Source organism: Crassostrea angulata, chromosome 8 (assembly GCF_025612915.1).
Source record: "Crassostrea angulata isolate pt1a10 chromosome 8, ASM2561291v2, whole genome shotgun sequence".
Classification (NCBI taxonomy): Eukaryota; Metazoa; Mollusca; class Bivalvia; order Ostreida; family Ostreidae; genus Magallana; species Magallana angulata.
Genome location: NC_069118.1, coordinates 37,822,458 through 37,850,229, shown reverse-complemented (window position 1 = coordinate 37,850,229; position 27,772 = coordinate 37,822,458). Strand labels below are relative to the sequence as shown.

The window sequence follows — 27,772 nt, the reverse complement described above, 5'->3', positions numbered from 1 at the left end:
ATGGAAGTGCAAGGCATTTTCTTTACGTTACCGGAAGGTACGGGTGATAACGTTTACGCAAAAGCGCTGAACGCTTTGGACAAATATTTTAAGCCCCAAGCAAATGTTCCCTATGAAAGATCTGTTTTTCGAAGGATTGCACAGTCCACATTGGGGACTATTGAACAGTACATAACTCGATTACGTCAGCGTGCAGAAACCTGTGAATTCGGGAACCGTGACGCAATAGACGAGAGGATACGTGACCAGATTATCGACAAGTGCGTACGTCATAACTTGCGCCATAAACTACTTGAGAAGGGTAGGGAACTCACTCTCGACCAAGTCCGTGAAATCGCCAGTGCTATGGAAGACTCTGAGAGACAAGCCACATCAATTGAAAATCAGCCCCAAGGAGCCAGTAGCAATGTTGTCAACAAGGTTAGTGATCAGAATAAGAGACGTTTTGTGAAAAAGACTAACGGTAAATGTTACAGTTGCGGTTATGAAGGGCACTTACGGAAAGATCCTAGATGTCCTGCTAAGGGGAAAAAGTGTCGTAAGTGTAATGAAGTTGGATATTTTGAACGACAGTGTAAAACCAAAAACTGGAGTGCTAAAGGGAAACACGAGAGAGTTCATAACATCACATAGCAGCCAGATCAAGGCGATGAGGACAAAGCTTACGCATTTAGTGTCCGTAATTCTGTGTTAGATGATGGCCTCGTTGTGAATGTTTGGGGTGTTGACCTCAGTATGATTATCGACTCAGGAGCAAGTTGTAACATTATCGGGATGCCGTTATGGAACAGTCTGAAGGACAAGCGCATTGAATGTGTTTAATCCAAATCTGACAAGCAACTCTTCGCTTATGGAAGTAAAGAGCCCCTGAAGGTGGACATCATTGAACGCGTTGAAGAGCCGTGTTCGTGGGTGTCGCCCGTTGTGCGCGTTCCGAAACATTCAGGTGATGACATCAGATTGTGCGTAGACATGCACCAGGCCAATACCGCCGTCAAGAGAGTTCGTCATCCTATTCCAACCATTGATGAACTTTTGCATGAAATGAACTCTAGTACTATTTTTAGCAAATTTGATGCTACTTGGGCTTATCATCACATTGAATTGAAACCTGAATCTCGAGAAATTACTACTTTTGTAACACACAACGGTTTATTTAGATACAAACGTCTTATGTTTGGTATTAATTGTGCTCCTGAAGGTCATGCAACAAGCGTTGCAAGGTTGTGAGGGTGTACACAATATTATGTATGATATCATTGTACATGCAAGTAGTCAAGTTGAACATGATAGATGCCTTGAAAATGTTGTAAAGTATTGTATGAGAAAGGTTTTACCCTAAATAGGGACAAATGTCAATTGAACATGTCACAGGTTATTTTTATGGGTCATGTGCTGTCTGGTCCTGGCATAGGTCCAGCGGATGTTAAAGTCAAAGCTGTCGTCGACGCGCGCGAACCGAAAACTTCAGCAGAAGTTCGTAGCTTTCTGGGACTCGTGAATTACAGTTCTAGATTTATTCCGGATCTAGCAGCAATTGCTGTCCCATTACGCGAGTTGACGCGTAAAAATGCGATTTTTAGATGGGAAGATCGGAACAAGAAGCATTTGTTGAACTGAAACGTCGTCTTGCGGATGCCGAAACGTTAGACAACTATGACAAATCTGCGCCGACTAAGGTCATAGCTGATGCTAGTCCCGTTGGACTAGGGGCGGTACTTGTTCAAGAGCAAAATGGTGAATTTCGTGTTATTTCATATGCGAGCTGTAGTTTGAGCGATACGGAACGGCGTTACTCTCAGACGGAGAAAGAGGCGTTAGCTCTAGTGTGGGCATGTGAAAGATTTCATGTTTATCTGTACGGCATAGAATTTGAGCTCCTCACTGATCACAAGCCGCTTGAGTGTATTTATTCTTCAAAGTCAAAGGTTTGCGCTAGAATAGAGCGTTGGGTGTTGCGCATGCAACCGTACACTTTTTAAGTTCGGTACATTCCGGGTCCGAAGAACATAGCAGACATGCACGCTTTCACGTCTTGTCAAGAATGACATTCCACAGAAGTCACAGGATATTGTAGACGACTACGTTAGGTTTGAAGCTGAAGAAACAACACCGATTGCTATGACAACTCGCGACATTGAAAGAGCGTCAGAGAATGACCCAGAACTTTGTTGGTTAGACAATGTCCTGTAAATCAGCAGTGGCATCGCATCGAGTTCAAGCAATATTTGCCAATACGGAGCGAATTTTTTTCGATTTGAAAGTTAGTATTACAAGGTAAGCAAATCGTATTTCCAACACAATTGCGCGATCAGGTTCTTCAACTTGCGCATGAAGGACATCCCGGCATCTTTGCAATGAAATCGTGATTAAGAAGTAAGGCCATTCTTTTTTTCTATGTTTAGCGTCCGCGGACGGATTGGTTTTCAGATGTAAAAATAAAAAAAAACCTCACAATGGTTGTATATAAAATTCGATCGTTTTTTCGTATATCGGGCTCGGGATCGCATTTTTAAATCGGGATCGGAAATCAAATATTTATAAACAACATTCTTAATGCAAGATGTGCATTATATTTTCCAGTGAAATGGGCATGCAAAACAATCATAAAGACATGTTTGTCCACCCCTCTAAGGAGAATTTTTCATTCTATCAGTAGGTCGAAGTACAAAGAAATGCATTATGCCTACGCATCTGTATTGATCATTGGCGGACGTTACTACACTACCTCTTGATGGATTTCATTTGATTAATAATTATTGACTAAGGACTATGTGCGGTTTTATGCATTTTTGGCCCCCAAAATCAAAGGTTTAGAAAGAGCTTTAAAAATAAGGTGAAAGATAGTTAAAATCACATTGGAAATAAAGGTGTTAAAGGTTATCACCACAGTGACGTCATAATGTAGAAATGACGTCATGAAGATTGCATTATTTTGATAAATTGATGTTTTGTAGCAAAATATGGGTGTTTTCCGATGGTTTTTCGACTGGGAATTTAAAAGATAATGGATTAAAACATTTGTAACGTAGCTTTTGCGTAATTTTTCGCCTATAACTTGCAATCATGTTTTCATTTACAGTTGCGTTACGATTTTGATCGACAGCATTAACGTTTGTTTCTATTAATAGTTCATTCCATTCTTAGATATCCGTGTTTCTTTATTCCAAAACATTATTTTCATGTGCATGGCTAATTAATATTATTTTATATATATTGATTTGCTCTTGTGCATTACTTTAATATTCCCTCACATTTTACCATATATTTGTTTGCTACAGATGGTACGTAAACAAAGTACAAATCCATTAATATAAAGGGCACTGTGATAAAAGTGATAAAGGTACTAAAAGTAAAAAAACAAAACAAACAAACTACAAAAAGTGTGTTTAAGAAGGCTTGTATGAAAAAAAAAATATCTTATTTTTTAACCGAAAACAAATTCTAATTTCGATGAAATCTATATTATATAGCACTGAGCTCTAATCTCAACACTGTCATTCCTCTTAATCCTTTAATAAAATTAATCTGTTTTGTTGAGGAGTTCAAATGGTTGTCTTTGAATAAACATCGTACATGACAGGTACAGCTGCTTGAATTGATGACCGTCGATGCCTGGTGAGACACCAATATACTCACTGCGTCTATGTATGTTTCATGAATGCATGGCATTTCGAAGGAATGCATTTCAATATGCTAGCGCAAACATTGTATTTTTAAAAAATGTGTGCGTGAGAGGGGGAGCATCAAAGTAGACCTGTAAGAAATAAGAAACTGCCATCATGATTTGAGGGATTTTCTATGTACTTATATTTTCCTGGGAAATAACTGAATTGGCATTCTGGCATTGGTAAAATGTAATAGGAAATCTTCATGTTAAATTTGGAATATTTTATTATGTCTTTGTCAACACAAGTAATTGATTTGTGCCAATGTACAAATAAGTATGGCACTGCTTATGTGTTTAATTGATTACTTTTTAGAAGTTATTTCAATTGGAACATAGTTGTATTGCGAGAAAGGAAGGGATGTAGTGTTTGCAATTTACATTAGGTATTCTAAGAGAGATACATGTAACTCTATGCTATCTCCTACTGTTTTATGTTGGGTTATTGCCCCCGTATTATGTGTGACGTTGTTTCCGGTTTTAAAGATCTTCAATGACGAACCTGTTTTAATCATGGCCTAAATCTGGTTAAATCCGTGTGTGTGTGTAGCATGCAAGGACGCTACAACGGTACGAGGATACATGTTAAAAATGGGTTAAACGACGTGAAAAGTGCGTGGAACTGAAGGGTGTTTACTTTGAAAAAGAGTGACAGATTTGCCTTCTAGTTGTTTGACGTCACCTGACGTCATGGAATTATGAAATGGTGCTCCGTGGATCTAACTCGAGTTAGATAAAACTAGCTGTATATCTTGAACAAAAATATTAAAAACATGTGATTTTTTTGCAAACTTATTTTCAATAGATAGTCATTTGATAAAACATATATCATCCTTCAAAGTACATGTTTTTCCGTGTATCACTGTGTCCGCGAACTGTTCTAACAGCCCTCGTATATTCATAAAACCCGAGTCATATTGTGTATATTTCAAGTTCTTGAATATGAAGACTGTTTCCAGATCCTACTGTTATTCTTAGTCGGACGTACCGAGCAATGGTTGGGTAGTCACAAAGGATGTCCACAGTTTCACCAGTCGCTGCAGGTCCCTCGTAGAAGCCACGTTGAATGTAATCACTGTTATTTGTCACTTCAACGGCAACGTCGTGAAATCTTTCCCCTTTTTGGAATAAATTACAGAGATAATATGTAAAATTTTCATTAGTTCGGAAGATTTATAAAAGGAAAAAATAATATTAAAAATCTAAAGTTGAATAATTCTATTGTATTAGCAATCTGTAAAATACTTAATGGTTGATATTTAAAAAAATCTCGTTTCTTGAAATGGAAAAAAAGTGTTCGTTTTTGCAACGAATTGTTAAGAATATGAGTTTCCTTTCAAAGTAATTCAGAAATGTCGAGGTATGAACTAAGTAGATACATGTAATAAATATTATATATACCTAACACGTCTGGTCTGTTAAAAACTCGAATAAATGATATTGTTAATGGATTCATCAAATCCACTTTGATCCAAGGAGAAGGCTCAAAGTTTGAATGAAATATTTTTGGACATCTGTTTAGGACAAGACCGTCTGTAGCATAGCTTGGATCCCAATCTGCGGAATTGTTACCGAATATTGAAGATCCTACAACTGGTTTCCCCAATGCAGAGTTTTCTTTCCATTTTAGCTCTGAAAATGTATCAAAATTATTAAAAATGTTCATTTTTTTTCTTCTTTAGACTTTCATTCGGGAGTTTGTGATCAATCAAATTCCAAGCTGCACCATATTGAAATAGGAATGTTAAAAAATCGCAATACCACATTAACAGCCTCCCCCAGAAATTAAACATCAACATAAACAAAACATTTTTGTTTTCCGATAGAGTCTCTTCGTTCAAAGTGAAAATAAAAAAAATATTGGTAACGATCAGACGCACTGATGATTTTTACAACCGAGCCTTTTTATTTATTTATTTTTATTTTGTGTTTGATTATGTTTTGCATGCTGCAAAATCATCGAAAGTTCAATTTACGAGGCCGGGTTAGTAATTGTTTCTATCCTTCATATTTTGATGAAAGTTCTTGCTACTAGTATCACTTGTATATTAATTATTTAAAGATCAAAAAACAATTCATTTACCTACCAAATTTCTTAAGGATTCGTCTCGAAAGTTAACAATTTTTACTATGGGACTCTATGGAAATTGTTGAAAATGTGGACCATTTTCATATTTTCTCGATTTTTTCGGTATTTCTGCTCAGGGATTTCTTTTGCTTTTAAATATGTGACATTTATTGTAAGAAATCACAAAATTGTGAAATTTAAAAAAAAAAAAATTACCTGCTGAGTTGGTCCAATTTGGCATATGGTATATATTGTCTTACAAAAAGATAAATTTTTCACAAAATAATATTTTTAAAATGCTTTTGTTTCTTTTGATACCCTGTCAAAAATTCATATCAAGAAAATGCATTTCCGCCTCGAATAAAGAGCAAGTCATATTCGTTTCATCTGCTTTATGCATAGTTTTGAATACTGGGAAACGATTACGCGTTAGCGCCATTTTAGCAATTTACCTAAAAGATATCATAGAATTACAATTTCCCATCTCATAAACGTAACATTCAATGTAAATTCTTGTATCATAAAAACAATACAAAAAATGTTATAACTTTGTACATAAGGCTGCAAGAGAATTATATAGTGCGCAAAGACATGCGCATTCAAACTGTACTAGGCCTCGTTGATTATCAAAAGAAAAACAACTTGATTACCTACCTGACCTTGATTAAAACTTTTAACTATGTAAACTTACCGTATTTACGCCATCCTTGATTTCCAACAGCATGTGAATTATTTTCAAAAAATTTACAATTCCATGAACATAGGTATTCATATACATTGAAATAATATGTTACACATTTTGCCGCACGCCCAATCGCTGCACATGATAACATACTATCGACTTGCTGCTCGGTACAATTAGATACCGTAAAGCCAGTTGTTGATTTCAATTCGTACCATTGTGTGGCTACTATCAGTACGAAAATATCTATCATCAGTAAAATAAATTTCAAATTGTTCATACTTGATTTTCGGTTTGCAATTGCTCAACGGTTTCTTTCGCAATAAACGGATTATGGAACTAACCACATTGTATGAATACATTATAAATGAACATAGTTAAATTTATGCCTGTCCGTTTCATGTAAACCAAACATGAATACGATACAATGTAAACTGTAATTGAAGCATCTGTTTATCATTTTTATCATAAATGAATATAAATCTGTTGTGAATTGATTTTGAATTCATTGTGATTGACGCATTATAGATATCAATTGATTGATGCCATTTCTAAGAAAGTTCTGAATCAGTGATACTGATAAAGAAATTTCAGTTAGCCCCATTGTTTATAAGATATTTCAAAATTAGAATTATTAAGATATTTCATCAAAACTATTCACAATAAGTCTGTGTTGTTTTCAAGACCAAGAGGCGATTGTTAGTGAATAGTTACTTTTATAATTATCTTATTGACAATACAATCTTCTTGTTAAATACATTCTTTGTACCAATCAGGTAAATTTTCATGAATTGATTTTTTGTTTTTTGAATAAGTATATCTCCCATTTATTACAAATACATGTAACTCTAGTACATTATTTAATATTGAAATTTAAAATCATGAAATTTAATGTATGAACAAAAAATCAAATATGTTGTTATCTGTGATAATTGATCTTTTTTATCATTCTCTCCTTCCCATATGTATTGCCATTCCACGTCCCCTTGGAAAGCAACAGATGCAAGTACTATTCTTAATGTGGCTTAAACCACTGACATAACAAAATTCAGGGCTCTCCACGTCGAACAAGAGGCTTACCCAAACTTTTTGACAATGAAACTGTATGTCTCTTGTCCACAAGTTTCAATATGTTATAAACTTTGTTTATTTGTCTATGCATTATGATGTAAGTGTACATAAGAATGTAAGTTCTTTATTGTTACCCATTGTAGCTTTCTTTTGTATATAGAATTTATTTTAACTAATCCAAACAATCTAAAATATTCAGCCCTTTACGCGGTATCTTTCGTTAATGATTTATATTCCACTAATTTCTTCTTCAATTTGAAAATTAACTATAAAACAAATAATAATTATTATCTTTGAAAGCATATACTAGTATATATATTAGCGAACATAACTTTCTATTTGGCTCTAAGGAGGTATATTTTGCTATTTTATCATAACCTAGGCAACCGTTGTTTAATGCATCAACGTAGCAAAATCGATGTGTGCTTGCAAGAACTCTTGTTTCTTTGTTTTTTACATTTATTTTGTTTTAACAAAAGATACATGTGTATATCAATGTTTGTATTGTATTTTAAAAAATTAGCATTTCCTGGAATAGTACAGCATTTGATAATCTGGATTTATTGGTTAAAAGTGGTTTGCTGAGTTTCAGTCTTAATATTGTGAATAATAATAACTGTGAAGAATAATTAAAGAAACGAAAAAAAAATATTTATTATGCAACCAAATACATTTCATTTGATGGTGAGGGAAAAATATGTTTATTGCTTTTTTTTTTCTTTTTTTTTTATTTTGTTTCTTTTTTCATTCATTAAGTACGTGTACACATGTGTGTGTGTTAGACATGGGATGATCAAAAGTCAATATAATTTGTGAAAGTCTTTGTTTTCTTCAAATGTAAGCGTTTCACAATAAATGAGGGATGAAGTACAAGTTAGTCGTATGAAGACAGTAATCAATGAGTATAAATTTCAAGTTCCGGAATATTGAGACAGTTATTAGATCCTTTCATTATTCTTAGTCGGATGTAGCGAGCAACAGTATGGGAGTCACACATGATATCCACTACTTCGCCATTCGCTGCAGGTCCCTGGTAAAACCCACGTTGTACATAATCGCTGTTATTTGACACTTCGACAGCAACGTCATGGAATCGGTGTCCTGTTTTGAAGAAACATTAATTATCATTTCAAGAAATTTGTGAATATGAGGACACTTTTTATAATGTTTAAAGGTTTTAACAGGATGAAGCTCTGACATTTAGTGGACTGTTAACTTCAATTTTGTAAAGATTGACTAAATGACATAGCCATTATGTCATCTCAAAGTCACCGTTTAGTCTAGTGAATGGAAATGAATTTTTGATCACAATCATTGATAAACAAATTTTACAACTTATATTAATATATTTTGTAGGTACGGATATGAGCCCGAGGGGGTCATTGATGTAAAAGAAGCTGGAGTTCCCGGAGAAAACCCACCTGTCCGTGCAAGCGGGTGACCACCATACCATTTCACATACATCCACTGTCCATCACGGTGATCGAACTCTGGTCGCAGCGATGAAAAGCGTTGGAGAATGACAGAGCTTTATCCCGTGTTTGTTATTTTAGATTTTACCATTAGGAGTATTCTTTTAAAGGATTTAATAGTCCACTCTGTATTTTTAGAACACAATACCAGTAATTGTAAATATCAAATAGAGTAATGCTTGGACTTATGATAAATAACATACCTAAGCCATTTCTGTTATATACACGAATAAAGGATATTGGTGCTATTTCTAACAAATCGATCCTGATCCAAGGAAATTGTTCAAAAGCTGAATGAAAGAGTTGTGTATCGTTCTTTTGGACAATACCATCTATCGCATAATCTGGGCTCCAGTTAGTATAATCGTTTCCGTATACAGAAGATCCGTTAGTTGGTTTTCCCAAAGCGGAGTTCTCCCTCCATATCACCTCTGGTAAATAAAAGAAGTTCTTAAAGCACATGTTAAAGCTATTCTATTCGGTCAACTTAAAGATGACTGAAAAGTAAATTTTAAAAAATACTGAATGTGATATAGCTCTACCATTCAGTCACCTTCAAAACCTTTCAGTTTTTATTCAGTTGACTGAGATGCATAGCTAGGTTAATCATGTGATGGTTAACATGGATATATCATAATAAACATACAAATAAATGGAAGATTGTAAGCAAAAATTAAGAAAATACTTAAGCATTATCAATCACTCGTTGGCATTCTATTTATGTGGAGTTTGTATTCAAAAGCTAAACAGTGCGTTTACCATATCAAAATCAAATAGGTTAAATAAATCGAATATCAAATGGCAAACACATACTCTTCGACTTTTCTGAACAAATTATAATGAACGCCAGGTTTAAGATAACTGTAGAGATGTTTCATCAAATAAAATTAAACGAATAAAATACACTAACAAAAATTCATCGAATTATAGATTTGAATTGAAAGATATCAACTATTGAATCAACAAAACGGCGATGGCTAATAGTTATGTTATGATTATATCTAAATAAAATATGCATTACAAACTATTTGCAATCCATGCCAAATGAAAAGATTGGAACATTTGTCATTTTTGAGAAAATACAGCTTCAATGGCAAAGCTTTCCCTTTTTGTGAAGTAGAATTTCTATCTTAGGGTGGTATGGAACATTTCCAGTATTGTGACGTACTTCCTATCGAAATACACAATAACTACACAATAAATACACATTATTATAATACAGTGAAGTATAATTTCATGAATGTTTTCTTTCCCAAAATAGTTAACAAACACGGTAGCGCAATGAGTCTTAGCGTTAACTACGAATCTGTAAGTCAAGAATCCTGTTGGGGCTTTCAGTATTTTTACCTTTCCAAAAATTTTTAAAACGTTTTTATTCAAGAAATGTTTTATATTTAAAAAGTGCAAAATTGATGAAAGTAATTTGATAACTATGTACTTTTATCCATGTTAATATCGACAGGTATCTCATATCGCCTCAAAACAGACTTCGATTGACTAGCTAGAGATGCGCATTTAGCCGAATCGACTTTACAAAATTTCTAGCTGAACTATATAAGTATATAAATTTACATTATAAAAAAAACTTTTCAATACTAAAGTAACATTTCAACCCCTACTCCAAAATAATGAAACAAAACAATTGCAACACATTTCTTTCTTTTCAGAAAGAGTGCAAAATTTCGTTCGTTCTTCTCCTTCTATCGTTTAAGTAAAAACTTCGAAAAAAAATACAAGTATTATACTCATTTATAGTTTTAACAACCGAACATTTTATTTTGGTGTTTTATTATGTACTGGCTATTTCTATTTATCAAATGTTCAATCAATTATCAAAGAAAAAACAGATGTCTGAAGTGATTAAAAGGTTAATGTTCATTGAAAAAAAATGTGAAATGTATTAACTTACCGTATTTACGCCATCCTTGATTTTCAAAAGCCAGTGACATATTTTCAAAAAATTTACAATTCCATAGACATACGTATTCATCTACATTGAAATAATATGTTACACATTTTGCTGCACGCCCAATCGCTGCACATGATAACATACTATCGACTTTCTGCTCGGCACAATTAGAGACTGTAAAGCCAGAGGTTGATTTCAATTTGTACCATGGCTGAGCTACTATCGTGAAGAAAATATCTATCATCAGTAAAATATATTTCAAATTGTTCATTCTTGCTTTTTCGGTTTGCAATTGCTCGACGGTTTGCTTCGAAATAAACGAATTATAGAAGGTATAAATACAGCGTATAAATACATTATGAATGAACATAGTTAAATATATGCCTGTCCGTTTCATGTAAACCAAACATAGATATGATACAATGTAGACTGTAATTGAAACGGTTTATGTTTGTACGTTTAATGTAAACATAAACATGATACAATGTAAACTGTAATTGAAACGGTTGTTTGTCATTTTGATCATACATGAATATCAATCTGTTTTGAATTGATTTTAAATTCAGAGCTATGGACGTATTTTAGATATCAATTGATTAATATCATTTCTAAGAAAGTTCTGAAAAGTGATAGATAAAGAAATTATAATTTTCCCCATTATTTACAAAACATTTTAAAAATAGAAGCAAGATATATCATCAAAACAATCCGCAATAAGTCTGTGTTCAAGACCATTGAATGTATGCTAGGTTATGATTATGTCATTATTTTCCCCCTTCACTTTGTTCATAAATAACAAAAACTCATTACAAATGGAACAATTTATTATAGACATGAGTTATGTACTCAGCTTTAATTATAAACACATATCAATGCGCTTATTTTCTTCCTGGTCTTCTGTAAGACAATATACAAATTAAATATTTATTTAATTAAGGATTCTCCACATCTTGATGACGTTTGTCTATTGAAGTTTTCTATAAAATAAAGAATCTGAACCGATATTAATTTCGATTTACTCTCAGTTATATTGAAAGCTGAATACGAACTCGATTGACCACACGTAAGATACACCTTTTTAAATACCTGTGACATATAACACGCATATCCATCTGCATTATTTAAATCCTACGCTTAACACTAGAAAACATATCGAACACACTTACAAAATAGTTTCATATGCTAACGAAAAGAAATTAATTATGTTATTGACAAGACAATTTTCTTGTTAAATCAGTCTTTTATAAAATGTATCAACCAAAATGCAAATATATGATATTTGAAAGTTTTTTTGTTTTCCTCAAGTGGTAACGTTTCACAACAAACGAGGGATGAACTACACGTTTGTCGTATGAAGAAAGTAATCAATTTGTGTATATTTCGAGTTCTGGAATATTAAGATAATTTTCATACCCTTTCGTTATTCTTAGTCGGACGTAGCGAGCAATAGTTTGGTAGTCACACATGATATCCACTATAGCTACTTCGCCATGATTAGCTGCAGGTCCCTGATAAAACCCACGTTGTACATACTCGCTGTTATTTGTCACTTCGACAGCAACGTCGTGGAATCGGTGCCCTGTTTTGAAGAAACATTAAATATCATTTAAAGAAATTTGTGAATGTGTCGACACTTTTTGTACATGTAATGCTTAACAGTTTTCACAGGATGAAGCTCTGACAATTAGTGAACTGTTAACTGCAAGTTTTGTAAAGATTGTCGGAATGACATTGTCATTTTGTCATCTTTAAGTGACCCTTAGGTCTACAAAATGACAAAGATATATTCATCATGCGTTCGTTATTTTTAGGTTTTATTTTCAGGGGTACCTTTTTTAACGGATTTTAAATTCTATATAGAGTTACACTGAATCTTAAATATTAAATCGAAAAATGTTAAAACTTATAATAAATAGTATACCAAATCCATCTCCTCTGTTATGTACACGAATAAAGAGTATTGGTACAGTCTCTAACATATCGATCCTGATCCAAGGAAATCGTTCTAAAGCTGAATGAAAGATTTTTGTGTTGCCACGTTGGACTAAACCATCTGTCGCATAATGAGGATCCCAGTTACCATAATCACCCTCGAGTACAGATGATCCTGTAGTTGGTTTTTTCAAAGCGGAGTTCTTCCTCAATTTCACCTCTGGTAAATGAAATATTTTCTAAAAGCGCAGAATATAGCTCCGCTACTCAGTTAACTGTAAGATGACTGGAAAGTAGTTAAAAGTTGACTGAATGTCATACAGGTCTACTTTTCAGTCACCCTGCCACTCCTTTCAGTTTTCATTCAGTTGACTTAAATGCTACGGCTCATCTTGTGACAATGTATATAGAGTATTTTAACAAACATGCGAATAAGGATAAAAGAAATAAAATTTGAATAACAAACTATATGCAATCCAAGGTAAATTGCAAAGACTGGAACAAGTGTCAATTGAGAGAAAACCCAGCTTTAATGGAAACATGGATTTTTTCTTTTGAAAGAAACTGATAGAATTTAATTGGATAAAAATGCATATGCTGTTAAATTGGCTAAACAAAACTTTCAAGCTGAACGATATAATTATATTGGTTTACATATAAAAAGACATTTACAAAGCTAAATTAACATTCCTACCAGTACACCTAAAAAATGAAACAAAACACATTTTATTTTGCGGTTTTCAGCAGGAATGAATAATTTTGATTCGTTTTCCTATGATATTATGCTATCGTTTGAGTGAACATGGAAAAAATATGGGTATTCAAAACATACACCTATAGTATTAGCAACTGATCATTTTGTATTTCAAATCATTAAAAGCTTAATTGAAATAACTAAAAACCCGATTATTGAAGTGATCAAAAGGTTTTGGTTCAATGGAAAAAAATTAAACTGTGTTAACTTGCCGTATTGACGCCATTTATGATTTTCAACAGACGGATAATCATTTGTGAAAGATTTACAATCCCATAAACATAGGTTTTTATCAACAATAAAAACGTATGTAGGAGCCTTTGCCACACGCCCAATCGCTGCACATGATAACATACTATCGACTTTTTGCTCGGTACAATTTGAGACTGTGAAGCCAAATGCTTTTACCAATTCGTACATGTACCGCTGCTGAGCAACAACTCTCAACACAGCATTCATCATCAGTATAATAAGTTTTAAATTGCTCATACTTGTATTTCAGTTGACAATTGTTGACGGTTTGCTTCGCAATAAACGAATTATAGAACTAGCCACAGCGTATGCATACATTATTCATGCACATACTAGTTGTTAATTTTAGACTTGCTCTTTTCATGAAAGCCAAACATAAAATTTAAAATAAGATACAATCTTATGTAAAGTGTAATATTAGAGCGGTTGTTTATCAATTGATTATATATAAATATCAATCTGTTATAGTTCAATTTTTAATTCATAATCACAAGCATATCTAAGCTGTGAATGATTTAAAACCATTTCCAAGCAGTATCATATAAGTATAATATTGATAATGAAATTTCAATTTTTCTGAATGTTTATGAAATATTTGAGAAATAGGCAAAAGCTGTATCATCAAAACCATTCACTATAAGTCTACCTGTGAAGTGTTCACTATAAGTCTACCTGTGAAGTGTTCACTATAAGTCTACCTGTGAAGTGTTCACTATAAGTCTACCTGTGAAGTGTTCACTATAAGTCTACCTGTGAAGTGTTCACTATAAGTCTACCTGTGAAGTGTTCACTATAAGTCTACCTGTGAAGTGTTCACTATAAGTCTACCTGTGAAGTGTTCACTATAAGTCTACCTGTGAAGTGTTCAAGATCAAGCTACGCAAGGTAGACTAAGTATATAGTTATATAAACACCCTATACCCAGGACAGTTTTTCTGATTGGTCTTAGTTGGTAGATAAATGCAGCAAATTAGCTAACAATCGAGCTTAACGTTAAATCATTCATCACGATTTACGATTTAACCTCTAGTTCGATGAAGAAATGTATCTTTAGGGTACGAATTCTCCTACATACTTTCCAAAATAATTGACAATAGTCGTACACTGTAATAAAGCCTTTTTGTTGCTGAGCGCATTCTTTTTTGCATAATAAGTTATTTTTGAATGAAAAACATATTCTATTAACCATAAAGTCAAAAGATAAGACGCACCATCAAATATTTTTGATAGATTTCTCCCTAATGCACGCATTGTCTCATCGTTTCAAGCCACGGTCCGGAGTCCCACAGCTCACTCTTACCCATGGCTGCTTGAGCACATAAAGTATTGTAAAAGCTGAAAAATATTTACGTGTCATTTGTTACATCTTGTTTTAACCTATTATGATTTTACATGCAGTGCGCTTTTAACGCATCAGCAGTTATCATGTTTTGTGTAAACTGCGATTAGATGATAAAACGCCACATCAAAGGTCAATCTCCGACTCGCTTTTGTCAATTGTTTTAAATAAATTACGAGATTTCTGTATCATGCAAACACTGTCAGATGGGAGATGATCGTACATAATAGCCATTGATTGCGACGTCCCTTCTGATCAAATAATATTTTATACATACTTCCACGAAGTATTAGCCCTTCCTTTTCTTGCAATAAAGGACTGTAATCATTTATATTTGACAAGACAGAAATCTAAGCGATCCCGTGAAACGACATAGCTTTCGACGCTAGAATTTGAAAAAGCTTTAAGATGGATATTTTTAAATATTTGAAATGACAACTTTATTTCCAGGTAACTTTCACACCGTGTATTGATTTGCTGTATACTCCACGGACTGCCCACACTGACCTCACTCAGAACTCCAAGTAGCTGTAGTTTCCATGTTTACCTTCACAAATATGGCAAATTGTCCTTTTTTATTTGTAACGTTCTAATGAACAATAATGGTAAAATAGTTCTTTGGGTAACTCTTTTATACGTGATTTATTTAAAAAATTCTATTTCTCTGCAATGCTAACTACATTAACAACTTTAAGAATCACCAAAGAAAACATTTAATTGCTGAAGTAAAATGCCTAATATAGTCTTATAAAAAAAAATGCAAAGAAATAAATTTCCCATTCACATCAAGCTTTCTAAAGTGTTTATATCTGGGAAAATATGTACTGATTTAAATGTTTCGACATCCATTACTAAACAAAGATTTATTTTCCTAAAGCATGAAATGCGCATCAAATTATATATAGAAGAGCTATAAGCAAGGTACAGTGCTAACAATTCTTTGTTATATAAACCAGGCTCGTGCGTGTCTCTCAACTGGAAGCAATCATTTTCCATCTTAAGAATTAAGAGGGTAAGGATAAGTTTACAAACATTTGTATGGATTCTACTCAATGACAATATCTGCTATTTCATATCTATCCTTTTAAAAAATATTAAGGATTACAAATGGGAAGAATGGAGAAAAAATGACTTAAAACGCAACATTTTGATATGGGGAAAAATTACCACAACACAGAACCATCAATACATGTTTTTAGGGAGTTGTGTATCAGATATGGTCAGTTCTGTATGAATTTATTGATCACCCTATTAAATTGGAATATCTAGACTTGAATTTAGTTATGCCAGCAATATCGCCAATGCAGTTGTCCATATTAATTCAAATAAATGCAGATATGAAGGAAATTAAGGAAGGAGTCTTTTCTGGTTTTCGACTTGTCAAACGTAAATTTGATTCATTGCTCATTAAATCAAGGTGAATGAAATTAAATTAGTATATTTTTCTTTCTTTTTTATTATCCTACAACTTGGCATAGAAAAGGTGATCAATGTTTAGAATTTAACAAGGGCTATATTTTTGGCGTAATATTGGCGTAGGAAAATATCACATGTTTGGCATTTCAGAATTGCTGCAGGTTAACGAGTCTGTTTTAGCATTTTAAAAACAATAACATTAATATTGGATTTTTTTTTACTAATGTGAACTAATGATATGATACTTGGGTTTCAGAATTTGTTATTAAAATATGGTTTGCCTATCACATTACATTTTTATAAGCTTTTTAAAGGGCCCATTCTATACATTGATTTTGTGAAAAAATCACTAAAATCAGTTTTTCTCTCTTATTAAATGGTCAATATATTAGCTTTTCTGTCAATTTATATCTTTATATAAAGTCTTCATTATACATAAAAATCAGATATATCTTATTATTGGAAGCATAAAAAAATGATCAAAATTTCTTCAAAATTTAAGAAAATTATAGGAAATGCGGGCTAAGCAATATCAATATTAGTATAAATATTTATTCCAATTAAGTAGTATAAGCTGATAGACATTCTGAAATTCTATCATTTCATTGAAGAATAGATTCTTCAAATCTTAAACAAATGTCTACAGAACTACAAAGAGCTACACTTATTTCTATCTTCCTTTATGTTGAGGAAAAAGGTAGTGACCTTGACCTGACCTTTATGGAAAAACAAAAAGGTCGAATTTGATTGAACTGATAGAATCATTTGGTAATATGATCCGTTTGACGGTGTCAAAATTTCATGAATTTCTTATTATAAGAGGAATGTTTAATAATGAGAATACTCCTTCCTTAATACACGACTATATCTTGTTCATATATCCGCGTTAAAAAATACATTATTCAAAAGAAGACCACTTTTCGAAAAACTTCAATATTTCTTACTAGTATAAGAAGCATGATGGACATGGCTATAACGCTTAACTAAATCCACAAATATAAGAATTTTATATAAACTTAAACATTCAAAATAATGACAAAGATAAAAAAAAAAAAGAATCAACGGAGTGGGAACGGTTTTGCTTTAACATACCATCAATTTTGTTTTAGGAAAGTACATTTAGCTCATAACTTTAAGATACTGGTGACTTAAACTATCAACAATCTATCCTTCTTTAATTATAGAAAAGGAAATTATGATTAAATAAATCAAAGAAGTCGTTCGATAATAAAGGCTTAATAATATCAGGGCAAAAGAAACGTACAACAGGTTGATAAAGGAAATATAAAATCACACAGTGATAAATGTTATATTTATCTCACACTATAAGGCTTTTGAGACAGTCCCTTATATGACCCGATTTGATTTATTTTAAGATTTAAAAACGATGATGCAACGTTGTGTTATATGCGGTTATTGTGACCTTGCACAATACAATTTCGAACGTCATTTTTTGGATATAAATCTAACGGTTTTATTGTTTCACTGAAATAAACCTTGAAATAATTTTTTAGCTCTAACAAATATTTCTTAGTTCTTAATCACCTCATTAAACGGAAATACTGATAAGAAGACTTGAGTAATCAAGTTTGTTGACAAAGTTGCGAATGCTCTCTATTTTTAATAGATATAATTATGTTGAAAGTACGTGCAAATCCTCGAAAATAGGTCACTGAAGCGTTGATGCGAGGGATTGTGTCAAAAATAGTTCGGACCGGAAGTATTTGATAAAAGCATCACCCGTTTGATAAAACAAAGGTTTATCACACGGGTAGTTTATACCACAGGTAAGAGATAAAAGTAAACATTTTACGCCTTATTAATTTTCCACAGTGAAATCGTCTATTCTAATTGTAATTTTCCCTTATTTTTGATTTAATTTATTGTACCAATTTACGTTTATAATGTTCTAGATGAATAGCAAAATATAGTGTGCATTTGAATATCTTAGGATGATCCCATTTAAGTATCAGTTTTTTATCGTACTTTTTTGGCTAAACACCAAGTCGGTCTTCTAAGCTCAAAGAATTGAAAAAACCACATGAATATAGAATGTTTTAGATATTTATTAAAAACAACACATACATATTTTAAAATATCCAGTTCTTTCCATTGTAAGAAACAATAATAGTAAGTAATAGTTTATCGATCGACCAATGTCTTTCAAATTTGTGATTTCATTAGTTGGGCTGCTAACACCTGTAATGTTGATATAAAAAAATTAAGTTTTGAAAAAACATGTGGTAAAAGATTTTCTCGTGATTGCGATTGTACATAAGTGTTAACTAATTTGATGTGTGTTTTCTCCGTCCTAGACAAGGCTCGGGACTAGAGTACACACACATCTTTGGGTAAAAATTCATATACCACAAATCATCAACGATCCTGTATTGTAATAAATATTAAAGAGTGAAACATATAAAATTTTATTTACATTTCTAAGCAGACGGTTTTAAATCAAGTGGTATATATTTCGAGTTCTGGAATATTTAGACTGTTTCCAGATCCTTCCGTTATTCTTAGTCGGACGTAGCGGGCAATGGCGGGGTAGTCACAAAGGATGTCCACTATTTCACCCGTGACCGCGGGTCCTTTGTAGAAGCCACGTTGTACATAAACGCTGTTATTCGTCACTTCAACAGCAACGTCATGAAATCTTTGCCCTGTTTAGAAAAACGTTTATTTAATAATCATTTCGTTGTGTTTAAATCCTTGCAAAACATTTTATAAATGCCATTTTATGTGGGTTTTTTAATTAGGTTTAAGAGTTTTACTGTTATTTGTAATCTTTTAATGGTAATGGTTTCTGTAAATTTGTACATGTACATTAAATCTTAACGAGGCTGTGTACAGTGCATAACTTTGCGAATCTTTTCATTTGCATGTAGGAGCCAAATTATAATTTTCCTTTTAATTTTGTTTTTAAACAAAATTAACATTGTATGCAACGTGTATGAGTTGAGAATTAGAGTTTAACCTTCATAGGTAAAATGGCAAAACGGCGCTTACGCGTCATTGCTTCCCAGTATTGTAAACTATTGTAAAAAGTCGAAAAATAAAAGTATGACTTCCTATTTTATTCGAGGCGGTGATGGGTTTTTTTAGATTTAAAAAACTGACAAAGCATTAAATATGAAAGTGTTAATTCGTCCAAACAATGTTCACCTAATATATTCCGCATTAGGACAAACTATTTTTTTTTGGGGGGGGGGGGTTAACCTTGATATATTTCCTGCACCAGACCATGAGGGCAACTTTAAAAGAATAAATTCACCATTTTGGTGCTTTTGTAATATTTTTCATATATTTCAAAGAAAAAGCGCATTTTCAACAAATTTCCTTGGGTCCCAAATTAAATTGATAATTTTCGAAACGATCTCCTAGGAAATTTGGGTGATAATAAAATATCATTTTCCCCTAAAAATATAAACGTAAAACTAATTGCTTGAAATTTCAACAGACTATCTATGGTAGAAATAATTAGACTCGGCCTCGTTAATCATAAAATCCAGCAATACATTGATATCATACCTCCGCCATCTCTTCTGTTATAAATTCGAATAAAGGATATTGATAAAGTTTCTAACAAATCAATCCAGATCCACGGATAATGTTCGAAAGTTGAGTGAAAGATTTGTGTACCGCCATTTTGGACAAAACCATCTGTTGCAAAGTGAGGATCCCAATTACGATAATTGCCTTCGTGTACAGAAGATCCAATAGTTGGTTTTCTCAAAGCAGAGTTCTTTTTCCATTTCACTTCTGGCAAATGAAAGATGTTCATTATGAAGATCAAGTAGATATCGTGAAGAAATAAGCAATTAAATTAAAAGTTAATAAACATGAAACTGAAAAAAAAACCACTTAATCATTTTGGGTTCTATTTCTGCATTCTGTCTATATGGTGTTTGTAATCAAAAGCAAAACAATTAATCTAATATATCAAAAACTAAAAAAACAAAACAAAAAACATTAAAAACCATATACAGTCTCCCTCCCTCGCCGTAGATATAGAAATGGATGCAAGTCCTTTTCTACCGTATGTGAATTTAATATCCCTTTACCTTGGTTGTTTAAAGCTTTCTATAGATCTTCATTTTTGGGCGAGAAATGCATAATACTGCATTTTGTCCTTTGAGGTACTGTGCTGTTAATTAATTATCAATATCTATTCCTAAAGCACGAGTAAGCGAACGGTCACTGTCTCCTTTGCACAAGAGATTCAATAACGTAAGGCTACTTGAAAACCTTAAAACCTACGACATGACAGAGTTTTATAATTATATACGTATTATAGATTTACATTGTTCAAAATTTATAGAATAATTTTAAATTTAAGGAATCCATGCAAATCAATACAATGATATAATAATTGCTTAGATATATTCTTCATAATTTTCAATTTAATCAAACAAAAAAACACAAGCGAAACCTCCATAAAACTATGATTTTAATTAAAACTAATCAAACAATTAATCATCAAAACTTATTTAATACCTTATGTAAATAAAAGAAATAATCAATACAAACCATATGCACTCCACGGCGAAATGCAAAGCATGGTACAAGTGCCATTCGAGAGAAAAACACAGCTCCAATAGCAGAGATGTTCATTTTTGTTGAAAAAGAACCTGGCAGATTTCGATCCGCTAGCTATAGAGGCACATTCTGTCAGAGTGACTACACTACCAGATGAACATGACATCGGAAAACTCAGTATGTTGTGGACGACTTTTGAATAGTCAAGCATGCGTGGATCACGAGCAAGACATTGAGAAAGCAACCATATCAATATCAGATTCAAAATGATAGCAGACATCGTACAAATTTGAAATTGGCTAATTCCGATGCAGCACTTGTATATCTTTGCGGCTGAATTTTTTTTATGATTGCCTAACTACAAGACGGGATTAATTACTCTGAGGATCAAATCACTTTTTTGTCTTTTAAAGAGAAGTATTTAATCTTTTCATCATAGCATCAAACGTATTTCAAAGAAACATCTAAAATATATTATGTCTTGAACATGAGTAATAAAAAAGAATAAGTAATGTCTATAACACAATGCGCCATTATAGTTTGATTAAAGGTTTAGCAATCAAAGAAAAAAGTACTAGTTCAATTTGATGAAAGTCTATGAAAAAGAGTTCAAAAGGATTAAACAATTAATGATTAGAATATTTAGAAAATATGTCCAAGCATCGTTTAAGTACTTTTATGTACATTAATGACAGAAAGTTTTTCGATGCATTATAGTGGTTGTGCCAGATTTCAAACGGAATGTCGAGAAATGTGGGTTGTTTTTTTTTATAATCCCTTTATAGTACAAATGTCGCGGGAAAAGATACATTTAAAAATCATCCAATTATGACCGCATAATAGGTCTAACACCAAAAATACACTTTGAAGTCATTATTTTAGATATTGGCTGTAAGGAGGCTGACTTTAGTTTTAATCTCATTGCGTATGTTTTTGCACATTCTTATAAAATACCGTGTAGTTATACCTTTTATGAATTTTTTTCAATACCATTTATTAATTGGAACTCAATAAGCAAAAATAAACATAACATATATAGATTTTTAAAAGAGAAATTAATTTTTTAGACAATTTTCCTTGGTTCGGTAGGTAAGCGTTGCCATTGTACTTTTATGACGTGATGATAACCATAGCTTTGAAGGAATACATTTGTTTACAAGAAATGAAATGAAAGAGTAAAATAATCTTACGCCTTTGAAATTTGATACACAGAATAATACTATCACCTATCCTTAAGGTAATTCTTCTTGATTTTAAAAGAATCCAATAAATTTACACTTATCCAAATATACAGCAATTTTTTTATATTTTGAGATAAATCCGACTAAAAACGAAGAATTTAGTATTTTTTAAAAATAAGATAGAAAGAGATGTTACTTATAACATATTACAAATCGAGGAAAATGGCAAAATGGCTCGTTCATGTAGTATTTTTAAATTAATTTGCTTTGAAGAAAATGACAATTCTCTATATATTCCTATAGTAAATGCACCTGTATTTTGAGATGACCCCCCCCCCCCCCAAAAAAAAAAAACAAGAATCAGATAGTAGGTTTCCTTCAAACTTTGGCAATCAACTAATGCTGATGTAATTTTCATTTGGGTAAAAAACAAAGAGTGTTGCTTTAAATTGGTAGTTTTTACGCAAGAGAAATCTAAAGTGGCCTCCTTAAATTTGGGATAATATATTGGTGTCCACCACCACCATCCGAACCCTCAAATACTTTATTGAGAGCCTTTGAATTTTAAATTTAAGGAAACAATATTGTACTTTATCATTAATCATTTATAATTTGAAACAGATATTTTTCGTCGGGTTTTTTTTCGGTTTTATTGTTTTTGGTTTGTTTTTTGTTCATACGTTTGTTCACTAAAAAAACACACAATTTCTTGAGATCTTATTTTATGAAAAGAAGGGGGGGGGGGGGAGAAAAATAGAAACTGTTGAAAACATGCTCAAATTTAATCATTTAAAGCAATCATTTTCATACTTGAGAAATCAGAAGGTATGGATAGCTGTACAAAAAAAACCGGGAAACCGCAGGTGCATAACAGATAGTCGACGTGCGTTAGTTCTGTATGAATTAATGATCACTCTGTAAAATTGGAGAGAATAAATGCATAGATGAAGAGATTTAATACAAGACTATTTCTTTTCAACCAGGTTTATGAAATTTAAAATGCAAGAAAGGAGACACTATTTAAAAGTAGACCGATGTGCAAAAACGATAAAGAAGCGAGATGGCCGTGGCTCCATTACTTTAGTAAATCTGCAGATAGAAGAACTGTATAACCTTAAACAATACTAAATAATGATGAAGAAATAATTATTATAAAAATATTAACAGAATTAGAATTACTTTACTCTGCGATGATGCCATCAAAATTTAAGGACATATTTTAGTTAGTTTATAGCCTTAAGAAACAGTACAGGTTCAGCAATCTAGCCTTTAATTACAGAAAAAAATATGGGTATAACATTAAATAGTTAAAGAAGTTGTTAGATTATGAACGTTCGACCATATCAGAGTTAAAGAAAACTGTCAAGTACACGTTACCAGTTCTAGTCATGATATACTACATGTAGTAATCCAACATACAAAGAAAGAATAAGTAATTAGAATAAAGGGACCCATAGTACACATGCGTTTTTTTTACGTTGGCGTTCTGCATAGGGTACTTAAGTGAAGCTAAGCTATCAAGTAGAGTATGTTTTATACTATTATAAGGTTTTATAACGGTTAATTTATATCGTTAAGCGTTATGAACGAGTTCAAACCTTGCCTTGGACATTGCTACGTCTCAGAAATGTTTTGTTCATAGATGGGGAAACATCAAAACCCTGCCATAGATATTTATTGTATTTACATTTTGAACTAAGTGTCATCGCGAATTGCATTTTGATATCCTTACAGTGCTTTGTTGACATATGATTAAAACTTTTACACGATTTCAAATCCAATAACTGTACTCTAAAGTTGTTCTTTCCTGAGACTTCCCGGGTCATAGGGTTTCCACCATCCATGTTATGCTATAATGAGCGCCAAAATATACAATAATATGATGCATTCTGGCAGATTGGCTCTAAATATATAGTACTCATCTATTTGTGCATATTTTCAGCGAACATAATAGAAGCGCCGACAGCAGGGTTCCGAAGTCTCGACCCTAAAATCATTACGATAATGTATTTAAAACGTAGATTCATAAAATTGACACCAAGCTAATAAAAATTATAATCTTTTTGAACGCCTCGTTATTGATGGGGATTTTAAAATTAACGTATCTAAAGTCTTTTGAACAAAAATGGATTAATTTTCTTTTTTATAAATTGTATATGAAAGTCAAGAAAACACTTTTTAATGACGTTTGATTAAAATGTACCATAAAAAATTCAATGAGATTTCGTCTGCTAAAAATTCAAAGTTTTTTCGGTAAGGTTAACCGTGTCTCGTTTCTTGGAAAGAACATAAACTTTTGTTGATTTTTTGTGATTATACGACAACTTGTTAAAACAACAATCAATCAAATCAATTGATTAATTTGGAAGAGCAATTGCTTGCTTTTTCGAAGATTACTTTTAGGGACCAGACAACACTTTCACGTCACAGCTCCTTACAGCAAGGCTTATCAGTATACAACAGTCAGCATAACAATTCCTACAATGTAGTCAGAGTTTGATATATAGTGCACTCGGCCCCGGCTCGTCCACTATGTATCGGACCCGGACTACTATTAAGGCATATTACATGCGCAACTCAACACAATTGTAATAGCGAGCGCAGCGAGCCGGCGCGAAGCACCGCTCGCGTAGCAAGCTCCATCGAGAACGTGTAAGAACGGAGAAAATTTGAGTTGAAATCTGCACATTGTTCAAAGAAATTTTTATGAGGCCAGGTGAAAAAGTTCTACATATCCCAATACTGTGGAATCATTAGATTTCGTGGTGGCTCAATTTTCGTGGAATTCGTGAGTACATTTTATCCACGAATTAACATCATCCACGAATTAATTAATTAATGCAATAAATTATCTCTTAATCGTATACATCTATTTCATTTATAACAACAAAAATCCTTTTAAAACACTTAGTGAACAACACATATGCTTACGTAAAAAAAAAACTGTACCTATCTGAACGTTTGCTGACATATGAAGTCATTTCCTTTCCCGAATTACCCGACAATTTACGAGAACTGTCGATCGCCAAAGAAAGTTAAGTATGACGTCACAGTGACTTCGCACAAGAGGCGGATCAAGCATATGTACTGGGTGTAACGTGTAGAAAGTACTTAGTATCCGTATTAATGGTTACACTTCGGCTGATTAGTTTTGTTTTGATCATTATTTTTTTTGCTAAGTAAATACACATGCAAGTTCTATACTTAATTTACGGTCATATTGATCCAACTGTAATTTGCATGCGTGAGGTAGGTGACAAAAATTTATTTAAAAATGTCTACAACGCATATATAGCATACAAAAATTAAGAAAATTATAAACGAAATGGTGATACCGAGGAAAATAACAACAAGGAACAAAATGGAAAATAACACACTCAGACAAGCAGTTCATTGTTTACTGATTTAAATGATCATTATTTAAGAGGAAAGGAATGATAAAACATGATTGTCTTTTTATAAAAAAAAAATCAAATGGCTTTGATTCAACATACATGTATTTTAATAAGTCTGTTTTATATTTATGCTCAGTGGTAGTTTGTTTAAGTGTATTAGCCTAAAATGGACAATTGTAATAACTGTTTGAAAACTTTGGGTTCCTTTCGGTTATAAAAGTTTTCGAGACAAAGCCAGAGTTTTTAGCCTGGGGCAAGTCCACGGATTAACGTTGCATTTGACAATGATGAGAGATGTTTGGCTCCTTCTGCGCTCGCCCCAACGGTCACACCGCAAAACATATTACAAATTAGTAATGAAAAAGCAATTGCGTCTTACTGTCCCGTCCACATGAAAGTTAGATATGACTTTCAAGAAAACACTACCAGTTTGATCCGTGCATGTTTCTGTGACTTTCTCACAATACAAAAAAAGGCAGTGGCTCTTGTTTGACAGATGCACAATTATTTACGGTTACCTAAACTTTCCACTACATTCCACCACCAACCACCCCCGGGGTAGTCAAAGAAGTCAAACTAGCTGATAAAAATATACTTACAATGTAATTATAAAAGATGGGAACGCAAGTTTTTGTTCATAAAATGGCAGTCCTTTTAAAAAGTTTTAAAGTTTATAAAGGTAGCGAGCATTGCAGTAAAATAAATAAACTTCTGTGGTCAGTGGGTTCCATTATACAGTTTTATTGTTTTCGCAAATGTTCTGCTTTTATAAACATACTATAATCATAATGATTGCTATATAAATAACCCGTTTTAAACACCCAAGGAAGCATTTTACTCTTCATATTAACATATTTATTTTTTTCTTCACTTTTTCATCTAAAGTGAGAATAAGTACAAAATATTGTTTGATATTTACATAGAATCTAAATGTCAAGGAATTAGATAATAATCTTGAATCTTGCTACAAAAATAAAGTTCAGTTTCATTAAAATAATGATTGTGTTAAATTGTTTTTTCCTTGTTTAAATTATGCATTCAATTAGATCACTGAGTCGATATTAAAACAAATTTGATGTACATGTAATAACTATAACATGAGAGATACATCATAATGTGACGTACATGTCCTTTCGGTCGAAATCAAGAATGAACTTAAAATTTGAAAGGATCGAATACTAATCTATCACGATTAACAACTCACTGGGGCTTCAACATTTTTTTTTTTACTTTTCTGAGAAAGTATTATAATACAGCATTATTGTAAATAATAGCATTTAAGTAATTTAATATGTTTTGTCCAAACGAAATTTTAGGTATTGTGAATTTTTAGAAAATTTCAACCATACCGGGTTTTTAGCTTTACCTTTTGTTACTTATATGTATCAACCAATCAGAGCGGGCTAATATGTCACGTAATGTATATATTTAGCACCACTTCAAAAAACTTTTTGTAAACAGGTGATCGTTTATTTAAAATCTACCCACCCTCCTTCCCCTTCATCGCCTACAGCAGAGCAGGATTAATTGCTGCTAAATTGGTGTTTTAGCTGTGTTTTGTTTTTATCAATATTTGGTTGTATGCATATGTTGTAAATAAATTATACATTTTAGTTGTGTGCAGCGGAGGTCACATTTCGTACTTTATTTGATCTTACATCCAATGTCGGATGATCTACCATCCCTTTAGTTTGTTTTTCTTTACTGTCAAATAAATAAACAATGTTCACTCAAAACATGTGTTTTGTTCCAGCCAGATCACCAATATTACATAAATGTTTTTATTGTCGACACATTTTAAGGTTTGAAAATTCTGTAACCCTTACGATGGATATATGTTGATGTATTCCACATTAATATCTAAAGGTTTTTCATAATACACGTTAATGTTGTTATATTTAAAAAAAGGTAAAAATTCTTAAGCGTTAAATACATTCTTGTTTTGATTAGTAGGCTCACGGCTATGTACATTGAAATAAAAAGCACATTTTTAAAAATGCTATTGTGCGCAGACTATGAGGAGCCTTTTAAATGCATTCGAATGCAACAATGCAGGTCTATTAATATATACACAGTGAACCCCGTCATCTGTACA

General features: G+C 32.5%; 4 protein-coding genes and 1 pseudogene across 4 annotated transcripts; 1 reads left to right on the top strand and 4 right to left on the bottom strand.

Moving 5' to 3' along the window:
- Positions 1-633, top strand: LOC128160935 (uncharacterized). Its single transcript, XM_052824222.1, has one exon. It carries the CDS (start codon positions 1-3, stop codon positions 631-633), a length of 633 nt encoding a protein of 210 aa, XP_052680182.1.
- A 3,207-nt stretch (positions 634-3,840) lies between these two features.
- Positions 3,841-6,714, bottom strand: LOC128161739 (fucolectin-7-like). The gene is made up of 3 exons (XM_052825118.1): positions 6,427-6,714; positions 5,069-5,299; positions 3,841-4,785 (listed from the first exon to the last, which is right to left on the bottom strand). Exons 1-3 carry the CDS (start codon positions 6,695-6,697, stop codon positions 4,580-4,582), a joined length of 708 nt encoding a protein of 235 aa, XP_052681078.1. The 5' UTR covers positions 6,698-6,714; the 3' UTR covers positions 3,841-4,579.
- A 1,361-nt stretch (positions 6,715-8,075) lies between these two features.
- LOC128160392 (uncharacterized) lies at positions 8,076-11,394 on the bottom strand. The gene is made up of 3 exons (XM_052823705.1): positions 10,870-11,394; positions 9,164-9,391; positions 8,076-8,589 (listed from the first exon to the last, which is right to left on the bottom strand). Exons 1-3 carry the CDS (start codon positions 11,264-11,266, stop codon positions 8,384-8,386), a joined length of 831 nt encoding a protein of 276 aa, XP_052679665.1. The 5' UTR covers positions 11,267-11,394; the 3' UTR covers positions 8,076-8,383.
- Positions 11,395-11,660: 266 nt separating this feature from the next.
- LOC128160393 (uncharacterized) lies at positions 11,661-14,171 on the bottom strand (annotated as a pseudogene).
- Positions 14,172-18,979: 4,808 nt separating this feature from the next.
- On the bottom strand, positions 18,980-21,312 carry LOC128158223 (uncharacterized). Its single transcript, XM_052820980.1, has 3 exons — positions 21,093-21,312; positions 20,094-20,324; positions 18,980-19,225 (listed from the first exon to the last, which is right to left on the bottom strand). Exons 1-3 carry the CDS (start codon positions 21,310-21,312, stop codon positions 19,020-19,022), a joined length of 657 nt encoding a protein of 218 aa, XP_052676940.1. The 3' UTR covers positions 18,980-19,019.
- Between the last annotated feature and the right edge of the window lie 6,460 nt (positions 21,313-27,772).

Bases quoted from the DNA above. Each gene is read 5' to 3' on its own strand.
- LOC128160935 (XM_052824222.1), top strand. From the start codon at position 1: ATGGAAGTGCAAGGCATTTTCTTTACGTTACCGGAAGGTACGGGTGAT.
- LOC128161739 (XM_052825118.1), bottom strand. From the start codon at position 6,697: ATGAACAATTTGAAATTTATTTTACTGATGATAGATATTTTCGTACTG. The intron at 5,300-6,426 runs GTAAGTTTACAT...ATACATTTTCAG, and splicing joins TCAAGGATGGCGTAAATACG to AGCTAAAATGGAAAGAAAAC. The intron at 4,786-5,068 runs GTATATATAATA...TATTCCAAAAAG, and splicing joins TAACAGACCAGACGTGTTAG to GGGAAAGATTTCACGACGTT.
- LOC128160392 (XM_052823705.1), bottom strand. From the start codon at position 11,266: ATGAAACGGACAGGCATATATTTAACTATGTTCATTCATAATGTATTT. The intron at 9,392-10,869 runs GTAAGTTAATAC...TTTATTTACCAG, and splicing joins TCAAGGATGGCGTAAATACG to AGGTGATATGGAGGGAGAAC. The intron at 8,590-9,163 runs GTATGTTATTTA...TCTTCAAAACAG, and splicing joins ATATAACAGAAATGGCTTAG to GACACCGATTCCATGACGTT.
- LOC128158223 (XM_052820980.1), bottom strand. From the start codon at position 21,312: ATGCTTGACTATTCAAAAGTCGTCCACAACATACTGAGTTTTCCGATG. The intron at 20,325-21,092 runs GTTTGTATTGAT...TTCATTTGCCAG, and splicing joins TTCGCCGTGGAGTGCATATG to AAGTGAAATGGAAAAAGAAC. The intron at 19,226-20,093 runs GTATGATATCAA...TTTTCTAAACAG, and splicing joins TAACAGAAGAGATGGCGGAG to GGCAAAGATTTCATGACGTT.